At 53.5% G+C, this 11199-nt stretch overlaps 2 protein-coding genes across 3 annotated transcripts; both read right to left on the bottom strand.

Annotated features, from left to right (window-relative positions):
- Nucleotides 1–404: 404 nt before the first annotated feature.
- Nucleotides 405–2100, bottom strand: Ftl (ferritin light chain). The gene is made up of 4 exons (XM_041654492.1): nucleotides 1787–2100; nucleotides 1376–1522; nucleotides 852–977; nucleotides 405–718 (listed from the first exon to the last, which is right to left on the bottom strand). Exons 1-4 carry the CDS (start codon nucleotides 1886–1888, stop codon nucleotides 563–565), a joined length of 531 nt encoding a protein of 176 aa, XP_041510426.1. The 5' UTR covers nucleotides 1889–2100; the 3' UTR covers nucleotides 405–562.
- Nucleotides 2101–3749: 1649 nt separating this feature from the next.
- Bax (BCL2 associated X, apoptosis regulator) lies at nucleotides 3750–9337 on the bottom strand. Of its 2 annotated transcripts, XM_041654476.1 has the most exons (6): nucleotides 9224–9332; nucleotides 8717–8768; nucleotides 8472–8618; nucleotides 7780–7915; nucleotides 5543–5647; nucleotides 3750–4025 (listed from the first exon to the last, which is right to left on the bottom strand). In XM_041654476.1, exons 1-6 carry the CDS (start codon nucleotides 9255–9257, stop codon nucleotides 3921–3923), a joined length of 579 nt encoding a protein of 192 aa, XP_041510410.1. In that variant the 5' UTR covers nucleotides 9258–9332; the 3' UTR covers nucleotides 3750–3920. The 2 variants fall into 2 exon arrangements, with proteins under 2 accessions (XP_041510410.1, XP_041510415.1); XM_041654481.1 differs by lacking the exon at nucleotides 8717–8768 and having other exon boundaries at nucleotides 8472–8619; nucleotides 9223–9337.
- Between the last annotated feature and the right edge of the window lie 1862 nt (nucleotides 9338–11199).

The following is an 11199-nucleotide window of genomic DNA, read 5'->3' as shown; positions in this document are numbered from 1 at the left end:
GGGTCATTTTCCTGCCCATGTGACTGTCCAGGGAGCAGTTTCACCCAGCCCTCCTCCTGTATGTTAGAGCAGACACAGCAGTGTAATCCAGTGACCCTATCCCACCCACCCCCGGAGCAAGGTTTTGGTTCCCTTTTGGACAGTGGTCCAAACTTTCACATCCTCCTTTTTGATGGGCCCCAACCTCTAGCTCAGCATCCCATGGACACCCTGTGACCCTGGCTGCCCCACCCTCCCAGCATGCGTTGCACTGGCATTTAGAGGCCCCCATTTGTTTAGTTTTCCTTCAGTGATAGGGGTGTAGCTCATTTGAGTTCAGCTATGAGGCCTCCACTCCTCTGCCAAGACCCATCCCTCCAACACACACGGTTCCCACAGAAAACAAGAGCCAGGCCGTCACCAACTGCTGCTTCAAAAGGCTTTATTTTTACTTGGTCCAAAACTTGAGAGGGGCTCCAGGGCGTTACAAAGCTGCCTAGTGGCTTCTTGAGAGGTTAGGGTGAAGGTCCTGAGGCGGGCTGGTGCAGAGCAGAGGTGGGAGCCCCTCGGAAGGAGAGGCCTCCTAGTCATGCTTGAGAGTGAGCCGCTCAAAGAGGTACTCGCCCAGAGATGCCTGGGGTCCAGTAGCCAACCTGCGGAGGTTGGTCAGGTGGTTGCCCATCTTCTTGATGACCTTCACCTCCTTATCCAGGAAGTGGTTTTCAAGGAAGTCACAGAGCTGCAGAGGAAGGAGAGACATCAGAGACCCAGTTCTCAGAGGCAGGTGTGAGCAGGAGGTTAGGTTAAAACTGTAATACAGGCAGCCAAGGTCTTGCCATAACAGGGAAAAAAGGGACTAAGAAGGTACTTACATGAGGATCTGTGCGGGCAGAGCCCAGGGAATGAAGATCCAAGAGGGCCTGGTTCAAGTTCTTCTCCAAGGCCAGGGCAGCTTCCATGGCCTCCTGGGTTTTACCCCACTCATCTTGAGATGCCTTCTGCACAAGAGAAAATAGTGTCTCAGTACTAGTCCTCCATCCTCCCAGCCAAGAATAAAACGGTCTATGCAGGGCCTGCTCAGTACAGAAACATTACGGCCCGCTTCTGATGAGTTCCAGGTCAACTAGGGCCACAAAGTGAGACCCTGCCTCCCCGGATCACAGCATCCTGTGGTCTCGGTTTGCACTGCATTTCCCACTTTGAGACACTGTGCACTTAACTGTCTCTACCTGCCAATCCCCACCACCACCACATACACCCCTCAAGAATGGAATGCAACTTTCCAGCAGTCGGACCTATATCGGGTCAAAACCACGAGATGGCAGTAACAAACAAACCAAGGGGCCGCATGGGTGCGGCGCGCTCGGTGTTGACCAATGTCCCCCGCCGCTCTCACCTGCACATCCTGAAAGAGTGCACGGCCTCCGCGATCGTTCTGCAACTTGAGGAGACGCTCGGCACCCTCGCGCTTCTCCTCGGCCAATTCGCGGAAAAAGTGGCCTACACCCTCCAGAGCCACGTCATCCCGGTCAAAATAGTAGCCCTGCGGTAAGAAATATTACAAGCGAGTTAACGGAACGCAGTGGCGCACACCTTTAAACGCAATACTCGGGAGCAGAGGGAAAGCACGTGCTAGTCGAGGCCAGCCTGGTCGTCCACACTGTGCTACAATCTCAAAGTAAACAAGAGCTGTGCAGGGGCGAGGCCGGCGCACGAGGTCCCCGCCCTTGATGGAACAAAGGGGGCCCGCGCATGCGCGGCAGGGTGGGCGAGTGATCCAGTGCGGAGGGCAGCCCGGGTTACTCACCAGGGAGAGGTAGGTGTAGGAGGCCCGCAGGTGCAGGTTGACCAGGCGGTTCACGGCAGCCTCCACTTCGGTGGAATAATTCTGACGAATCTGGGAGGTCATGGTTGAGACGCAGTCTGGAGCTACCCGCAAAGAGACGGTGTTAGCTGGTCCTGGGAGCTGAAGGCGGCGAGGTGATGGTCCCGGAGGCTGCGGCTGCAGATGAGGAGCGGTGGAAGCTAACAAAGGGAGGCCCCGGGTCTGTTCCGTCCAAACACTGTTGAAGCAAGACACAGATCCACGGGATCTCCGAAGGCTGCTGCGGGCCGAGCGCGGACGGCTCCTTTTATATTGTGCTGACCCCCCCCAGGGGGCGGGACGCCCCAGCCAGGGATTAGCCAATGGGCGGTGCTGTGAGGCGGGGAAGGAAGATTGTACTCGACCAATCCTGACTGAGGGGGATCCCGGCCCCACCCTTCTCCCGTGGGGTAGTCACGCGCCTGGAGCGCGAGGCCGTTGTGAAATGGAGGCTGGGGGAGGGGCGGGGGTCGTGGTTCGAGCGCCAATCTGAGGTCGGGTGGTCATGGCGATTAGGGGGAGGGATGGCTCTGAGCTCCTTTGGGGGTGTTTCACAGAAGGCAAGGCCTGAGAACATGAGTTCAGCGATGGGCTCAGTGTGGGTGGGGTACGTCTGTAGGGCAAAGAGACCCTCCATTGCCCAAAAATTGCTTCACGTGATGAAGGGTATCACTTCATGGGGATATGTGGTATGGAAGGGGTACTCAGAAGTCTAGGGTTTCAAGGTTCACGATGCTTCGTGGGTTTGCTTTTTCCCTGCGGAGGTCTTGAAGCCTTGAGGTGGTATGCGGGATGGAAAGGGTAGAGAGCCCTGGAGTATCGCGTGTGCGCGTCTCTGGTGCTCTGAGTCCTGGTCAGCCTGTCTGGTCTGGGGACCGGTTTTTCTAGGAACTGAGACATGCCTATGGGGAATTTCTGGGCTGCCTTTCCTGGAGACTGGTCCAGAGGCTTCCTTGCCGCTTGTTCTTTGGGAATTAGAGAAGTCCGACTCTACAGAACAAGAACTCAGGATCCAGGAAAATCGTCTTCAGCCAAACACTTGATGCATGCAAGGTCCTAGTAGGCAGGAAAGGCCCCTACCAGGGTTCCAACCTCAGGAACTTGAGAGGAGGGCAGAGGTGAGAAATGTCCCATCCTCGAAGGGGAGTTAATACAAGGAACTGGAAAGATTGGCCTTGGGGCCTGGGAAAAGGTCCACTGGCTGCTGCTGAGTCATTGGTGGAAGGGGTAGCCCGGGCCAATACTGCTGAGTCACGCTGAGCTCAGCTTGGTGGTGGTTGTGGGATGGGGCTCTGGCCCCACCCTGGCTGACAACCTGTTGTCCCCAGCTGAGGGACGGTGGGGGCTGTGGCCTGGGTCCCCCCACCACGGCGGTTCGCTCCCTTCTTTCCCCAAGTGTGTTCATGCAGTTTTACTCTGCGGGTGGGTGTCCTACACATATCTTTACCCTGACTTGCCGTCTGCGGTGTCCTGTTGATGTGGGGACCAGAGTTAGTCATTAACCACAGCCTGACCTTTGTCTCCAACCTGACAGACCTGGACAAGGCAATAAAGGTGTAAAAAGGCAACATCCGGGAACCATAGAAAATAAGGGAGCACTCTGAAGGCATGGCGGAGTGTAGGGAATATGGGTGGCAGTCTCATGAGGGGAAAGGACCAAATCCCCTTTGAAAGTCCTCCTCTCCTTTTGTGCCTCTCTGGCAATCCAGCCCCTAGGAGTTTGCTCTCTCCACTCTGCTCTTCGGATCCAGCAGGGATGGATCTGGCCCCCCAGGCCTGCAGCCTACACTATCCCCAGAGCTAAAGGCAGCACGGCAGCTGCTGCACCCTTTGCGGAGCGGGCTGTTCCAAGTCCCTGGTGGGCAGGGGGCCTGGTGCTGTTGACACCAGCTGGGTGGACACTGGACCATACAATCCAAAGTGGACCTGAGGTTTATTGTCCCCTCCCCCAGGCCACCATTCCCACCCTTCCCAATAATTACAAAAGTAAGAAAAATGCCTGTCCCCTGTCCCCATTCACCCCAGAAAAATGCCATAATTTATGAAGAAAAGACACAGTCCAAGGCAGCAGGTGGCCTCAGCCCATCTTCTTCCAGATCGTAAGTGAGGCAGTGAGGACTCCAGCCACAAAGATGGTCACTGTCTGCCATGTGGGGGTCCCGAAGTACGAGAGGAGGCCATCCTGGGAACAGAGACATTTGTTACTTCAACACCAAGGGGGAGTGGGAGCAGGGAGCTCACATGTGGGAATTCTAAGGGGACCCCAGGACTAGAATCCTAGTCCCAACACTCAGGACCCTGAGGCATTCTAAGGGGACCCCAGGACTAGAATCCTAGCCCCAACACTCAGGACCCCGCCCGAGGCATTCTAAGGGGACCCCAGGACTAGAATCCTAGCCCCAACACTCAGGACCCTGAGGCATTCTAAGGGAACCCCAGGGAATTCTAAGGGGACCTAGCCCCAACACTCAGGACCCTGAGGCAGCAGGGTTAGAAGTTTAATGTCAACCTGGGAAATTTGTTGAAACCTTCACTCAAAAAACAAGAGGCTGGGTGCTGGCACATGCCTTTAACCCCAGCCAACACTCGGGAGGCACAGAGGCAAGTGGCTCTCTGAGTTTGAGGCCAGCCTGGTCTACAGAGTGAGGTCCAGGATAGCCAAGACTGTTTGTTACACAGAGGGACCCTGTCTCAAAAATAAAAAACCAAAACTCTAGAGGCAGAAGCAGCTGGATCCCTGAGTTCAAGGTCAGCATGTTTTACAGAGTGAGTTCCAGGACAGCTAGGGCTACACAGAGAAACCCAGTCTCAAAAAACCAAAAGCACCATAGGGCCAGCGAGCTATGGGAAACGTGATTGTTGCCAGGCCTTTATCAACGTAAATTCCATCTCCAGAACCAACAGGGTCAGAGAGAGCAGACCACTGCAAACTATCCTGACTTCCACACACGTGCTTACAAGCACACACACACATCAAAATAAACGTAAACGGTAAATAAAATATACTCCCCCTACACACAATCCCAAAACAGGAAAACAAAAACAAAATTCGACTTTGGAAGTGGTGGCCCACGCCAGCACTGAGTGGAGGATCACGTTTGGACCAGTGTTGGTTACACAGTAACTTCCAGACCATCCCTGAGCCACAGCATGACCCTGTCTCCAAAGAAAGAGGACAGAGGCCACAGCTCGGCTGGCAGAGTGCTCGGGGCCTGGGGCCTCCCCAGCACCTCACAAACTGGCACGAGGGAGGGAAGCAGGGTGCTGAGAAATTCAAGGGAGTCTTCAGCTAGAGTAGTCTGAGGCCGGAGTGAGGTAATGAGACAATCTCAAAAAAATCAAAGGGAAGATCAAGCTGGGATCAGAGGATCACCAGTGTACTGGAGAGATTCTGAAGGGAAAGCCATCTCAGCTCACAGAAGTCAGCGGGTACCAGATGCACCAAGCTGGGAGATACAAGTACAAGTATCTTAGATAATGTCTGACAGACTGGGGCACCTCTGTGGTGGGCCTTGGTTCTATGTAAGTGGTTCTCAATCTGTGGGTCATGACATATAAAGCTATCCTGCATATCAGATATTTACATTGTGATTCTATGGTTGGGGTGACTGCAGCATGGGGAACTGTACGACAGGGCTGTAGCATTAGGAAGGTGGAGAACCACTGCTCTAAAGTGTGGCAAGGACTGAGGAGTCTCACCCAGCCGCCCTGGTCTTGGATCCAGACAAGCAGTCGCTCTCGGAGGAAGTCCAGTGTCCAGCCCATAATGGTTCTGATGAGCTCGGGCACTTTGGTGCACAGGGCCTGCGGGGAGTGGGGAGGTTACACTGGGGTGAGTCCTGTGCCCACACTGCTGGAGAAGGAGGTCTCAAGCCTTTCTATCACTCCTTGGCCTCTATAAGCAGTGGCTCCTCCCACCCCCACCTGCTTGAGTCAGCTCCATCAACTACTATCTAGGAAAAGCCACCTGCTCAGGAACCTGACTCCTCAGTGCCCTCTAGCCCAACACTCAAAGGCAGGGCAGGGGGAAGGCTCAACAGTAGAGCAACAGCCTAGCGTGTGTGCCTGGTTCCATCCGGGAAGAGCTGGGAGTGCAGAATGTTTGAGCTGGCTTTCAGGGCCCAGACACCTAGGTGGTGGTGTTTTTTTGTTTTGTTTTTGTGAGACAGGGTTTCTCTATGTAGCCCTGGCTGTCCTGAACTCTCGTAAAGAGATACAGCTGGGGCTGGAGAAATGGCTCAGTGGTTAAGAGCATTGTCTGCTCTTCCAAAGAAAGGTCCTGAGTTCAATTATCGGCAACCACATGGTGGCTCACAACCATCTGTAGTGGGGTCTGGTGCCCTCTTCAGGCCTGCAGACATACACACAGTCAGAATATTATATACATAATAAATAAAAAAAGAAAGAGATACAGCTGTCCTGAGTGCTGGGATTAAAGGTGTGTACTACTACTCGTGGCCCAGATACCTAGTTCTTTTGGAAGGATAAGGATGTTGAGGACTCCAAGACCTGGGAACAACAACGGCAATCTGGAAAGCTCTGAAAGCTCAGCAGGACCATGGGAAGAACTCTTCCCAGTTTTGCTGTTATGAGTTTCCTAACACTGCCCAAGCCAATCTTGAACTTCTGGACTAAGGTGATTCTCTTGTTACAGTATAGCTGGGACAATATACACACACCACCAGCACAGGCAACACACCTCTTCATGTCTATCACTCTGATGCAGGCTGACTTGACAGAATAAGCTTTAACCAGCAATCCTCACCCCTCAAAGCTCAGGTCCTGAGCCACCTTCTAGAGACGTTTTCTAGACAGGTAAGACCACCTCCAGCCGACTCAGGACTTGCTCTCTTGATTGAAACAATGCATTTTGGGGTCCAAGGTGGACGATTGTTCAGACCACTATCCTCCTGCCTCCAATACTTAAGTCCCATCAGCCCAAGCAGGAAACCACATCAAGGAGATGGGGGGTGGCATGGACGATGGTCACAGTAATCTCCCTACTCTTGCCCTAACATACCCTACCACAGCCTGATCTCAAATGTTCTCTGTGAAGATAACCTTGAACTCCTGATCGCCTACCTCCAATTCCCCAAGTGGTGGAACTGGAGGAATGCACCAAACACACCTGGTTTATGTGGTACTAAACCCAGGGATAGTGTATACGCTAATCAAACACTCTATCAACTGAGCCATGGTCCCAGCCCCCTTTTTATGTTTGTGTAGGGTGATGGGAGATCGAACCTAAGGCTTCCCTACTCAGCCACACACCCCATTTGTCATGCCCATTTCTCGGGTTTGTTTTGTTTTTGTAAACTAGCTTTTAAAGCCGGGCAGTGGTGGCACACGCCTTTAATCCCAGCACTCAGGAGGCAGAGGCAGGCGGATCTCTGTGAGTTCGAGACCAGCCTGGTCTACAAGAGCTAGTTCCAGGACAGGCTCCAAAACCACAGAGAAACCCTGTCTCGAAAAACAAAAAAAAAAACAACAACAACAAAAAAAAAAAACAACCAAACCAAACAAACAAAAACCACCTAGGTTTTAGGTAGCCAGAATAGTCTGAAACTCAGTATTTAGCTATAGTTAACCTTAAACTTTGATATTCCTACATCAGTCTCATGAGTACTGAAATTAGAAGCATAAACCACCACGCCAGTTTTAAGGTACCACCTATCCTGAGAAATCTTTCTAGACCTCTCTGATCCATCCACCTTACTTCAACATCACAACAACCAAGCAGAGCTCCATCAGGAAGGGCTAGTTGCTTTGTTGGGGCAGAGACTAGGTGCTGGGGTTGGGCCATCATACATTAGGCCCAACCCATTTGTTGAGGGGATAAATACACAGCCATTTTTCTCCTGTCCCTGGACCTCACCACCCGGGCCACCACAGACCTGAGGGTGCGCCCCTGGCCCCGCGACCCTGTGGCTGCTCACCTTGAGCACCAGTTTGCTGGCAAAGTAGAAGAGGGCAACAACCCGGCCCCAATTGAAGTTGCCATCGGCAAACATGTCAGCTGCCACACGGAAGAAGACCTCTCGGGGGGAGTCTGTATCGACGTCAGCAATCATCCTACAGGACAGAGCAGTGCTGAGCAAGGTGGGCAGACCCATCAGGAGTTCCCACAGCCTCCCCATGCTAGGACAAAGGCCAGAGCCTGCTCTGGGAAGGAGGCGAGGCACCTAAGAAAGCAAAGTTCCAAGGTCCTGGGGAGAAAGTGACAGCAGAAGTGCACTCCTAGTACCTACAAGTGGAGGGCGGCAGAACACCTACCTCCAGGGGCTCCAAGTGGGACGAAGTGGCTCAGCCCCTGCCTAAGACTCATGGGAGGTGTCAGAGGCACAGCTCTGTGGTAGAGCACCTGCAAGCGTCTACCAGCCAGGGGCTGGAGACCTGGCTTTAAGGTAACTATTCATGCAGCGCCCACGAATGAGAGGGCTGTGGGCATGGCTCAGTATAGTACAGCACCTACCCAGAACCCACCACTGTGACTCCAGGGTGGCCTACCATGTAGAGTATCCCTAGCGCAGAGTATCTGAGGTGAGTGGTGGGAGGACCAAAGTACACAGTGCCCAGTTCTCGAGGGGGCATAAATCCCCGGATGGACCCCAGGTTGCAGGAACCACACCTCTGCAGTTCCATGTTGTTGTCCAGTTCATCTCCAATTCGCCTGAGACACTCGCCCAGTTTCTTGGTGGACGCATCCTGCGGTGGCTGCTCCAAGGTCAGCTCAGGCGTCTCCCCGGCCATCCTCCCAGCTCGGTCCTGGATGAAACTAGATGTGAATGGAAGTGGGTGAGGAAGGCGCAGAGTGAGAACCGCGTGTTGCTCCCGAAGCCAACCCCACCACAACAGGGCCTCACTCACACTCACCCCTGTAGCAAAAAGGCCCCCGTCTTCATGATCTGCTCAGAGCTGGTGGGCCCTGGTGGAGAGAGGAGGAAAGGGGTGCCTGGACTCCTAGGTCCCGGGAAGAGTCAGGGGGCTGGGGAGGCTCATAACCCTGAAGAGAGACAGTGCTGGGTACCCTAGTAGTGAAAGGCAACATGGAAAGCAGGGCGACTGCTCCTGATGGACAGGGGGCGGGACCCGGCCTGCATCCCAGCTCCTCCGAGCACGGAGAACCGGGCACCAAAAGCAAACAGACCCCCCGCCCGAGGGGCGGCGCTGGGACCCGGCCCAGCCCGGGCGACCAGCAGGAAGTGGCGCCAGCGACAAGCCCGGGCCTGCCCAGGGGCGCGCACGCGGATGTCCGCTGTCGGGGTGCGGATGCGCCCGGCGGGATGGATCCGCGCGCCCCAGCGGACTCCCACCCGAGCCCAGAGCCGACGGGGTCCCGGGGTCCCTCGTCCGGGACTCGTCCTCCGCCTCCCTCCTCACCGCCGCCTCCGAGCTGCTCCCCCGACCCGTCCATCACCGCCGCTGTCTTTCGCCGGGTGCGCCCCGGGCGGCTACAGCGCGCCCCGGTCACGTGACCGCTCGCGGACGTGCGCCCCTCACGTGGGTGCCCCGCAACATGGCCTCCGCCCCGCATGGCAGGTCACGTGACTGCCCGGTCTGCCGGGGCGGGGCCTCTGTCGCTAGAATGCGACACATCTGCATAGGGCTTCCGCCTTCTGGGATTACAGGTTTGGGCCACAGTACCGGGTCTGCAAGCGCGTTTCTGCCTGAAGCCAGACCAGTACCCATTATTCCTTTTGCCATAGCTTTGTGGCAGAGAGCACTAGAGAGGCTGAAGTAAGATTACCTCGAGTTCAAAGCCTGTCTAGGATAAGCAACAAAGCCTCGTCTCAAAAACAAAAACCGAGACCAGGCATAATCACTTTGTCTCCCAGCACTGGGAGGCAGGAGGGAGTATCGCCTCAAACTCAAAGCCAGCCAGGACTGTAACCAGACCCCCATCTGGAGAAAATAAACAAACAAAACCAGATCAAGGCTGATAGCCAACAGGGGCGAGGTCAGCCCTGAAGACAGTGAAGCAGGAAGATTGCCAAAGAATTTGAGGCAAGCCTGGACTGTACAGTTTGAGTCCAGGCTGCATTACTAAGAATTGAAAAATCAAAATCAGGCAGTACGCAGAGTCTTTAATGTCAGCTTCCAGGCCCAGAGGCCAGCAGACCTCCATGAACTGTAGATCAGTCTGGTCTACTACGTCTTTAATGCCAGCTTCCAGACCCAGAGGCAAGCAGATCTCTGTGAATCTGAGATCAGTCTGGTCTACTACGTCTTTAATGCCAGCTTCCAGATCCAGAGGCAAGCAGAGCTCTCTGAATTTGAGATCTCTCTGGTCTACTTAGGGAGTGGCAGGCCAGTTAAAGCTCAGTAGTGAGATCCTCCCTCAAGACAAACAGAGAAAGGAAGGGGATGGGACAGACCCTAGTATGCGCCCATCCCTGTAATCCCAGAACGTGGAAGCTCTATGTAGAATTGCTATGAATCTCAAATCAGCCTGCATGGCCAAAACAGACTTTGTCTCAAAAGGAAAGAAGGGCCGGGCAATGGTGGAGCATCCGTTTAATCCCAGCACTGGGCACCCTGGTCTCAAACCAAGGTTCCAGGATAGCCAGGGCTGCACAAGAAACCCTTTCTCAAATAAAAACAAATGAACAAAAAATAAGTAAATAAGCCGGGCTATGGTGGCGCACGGCAGAGGCAGACGGATCTCTGTGAGTTCGAGACCAGCCTGGTCTACAGAGCTAGTTCCAGGACAGGCTCCAAAGCCACAGAGAAACCCTGTCTCGAAAAACCAAAAACAAAACAAAACAAAAAATAAGTAAACAAATAAATAAACAGAAAAGGGAAAAAATGAGTGAGAGAAAGAAAACCTTCAGAATATGAAGTAGCAACAGGCAAGGACAAACTCTGTAATATACTAGGAGGAATTTATTAGCCTTCTTAGGGTGGCAGGGGCCCTGGGGGAAGGTAGACTCATCTAGGTGTCAAGACTGGCTTTAGTCCTCTGTTGAAAAAGCCCTCCTAGCCCCAGGGTTTTTTTCTCATTGTTTCTTTTTCTTTTAACTTTTTATCGATCCTTTGTGAATTTCACATCCTGCACCCTGATTCTATTCATGTCTCACCCTCTCACATCCACTCTCTGCCCCTTCGACCCCCACAAAACAAAACAAAATTTAAAAGAACAACAAGAAAAACAGAAAAAATTAAATAACAACAAAATTCGGCGTGGGAGCCTAGTGAGTCACACAATGTATCCTAAATCCATACTTCTTTTTCTTGTTTGTTTGTTTGTTTTGAGACCAGGTTTCTCTGTAGCTTTGGAGCCTGTCCTGGAACTAGCTTTTGTAGACCAGACTGGCCCTGAACTCACAGGGATCCACCTGCCTCTGCCTCCTGAGTGC

Source organism: Microtus oregoni, unplaced genomic scaffold (genome assembly GCF_018167655.1).
Source record: "Microtus oregoni isolate MIOR12 unplaced genomic scaffold, Mior012 000000F_ref0000247, whole genome shotgun sequence".
Taxonomy (NCBI): Eukaryota; Metazoa; Chordata; class Mammalia; order Rodentia; family Cricetidae; genus Microtus; species Microtus oregoni.
Note: the sequence above shows the minus strand (reverse complement) of the source record. Positions and strands in the feature narration are given on the sequence as shown.

Bases quoted from the DNA above. Each gene is read 5' to 3' on its own strand.
- Ftl (XM_041654492.1), bottom strand. From the start codon at position 1,888: ATGACCTCCCAGATTCGTCAGAATTATTCCACCGAAGTGGAGGCTGCC. The intron at 978-1,375 runs GTGAGAGCGGCG...TCTCTTGTGCAG, and splicing joins CACTCTTTCAGGATGTGCAG to AAGGCATCTCAAGATGAGTG. The intron at 719-851 runs GTAAGTACCTTC...CTTCCTCTGCAG, and splicing joins CTGCCCGCACAGATCCTCAT to CTCTGTGACTTCCTTGAAAA.
- Bax (XM_041654476.1), bottom strand. From the start codon at position 9,257: ATGGACGGGTCGGGGGAGCAGCTCGGAGGCGGCG. The intron at 7,916-8,471 runs GTGTGGTTCCTG...TCTGTCCTGTAG, and splicing joins AACAACATGGAACTGCAGAG to GATGATTGCTGACGTCGATA. The intron at 5,648-7,779 runs GTGAGCAGCCAC...CACTCCCCGCAG, and splicing joins CCAGCAAACTGGTGCTCAAG to GCCCTGTGCACCAAAGTGCC.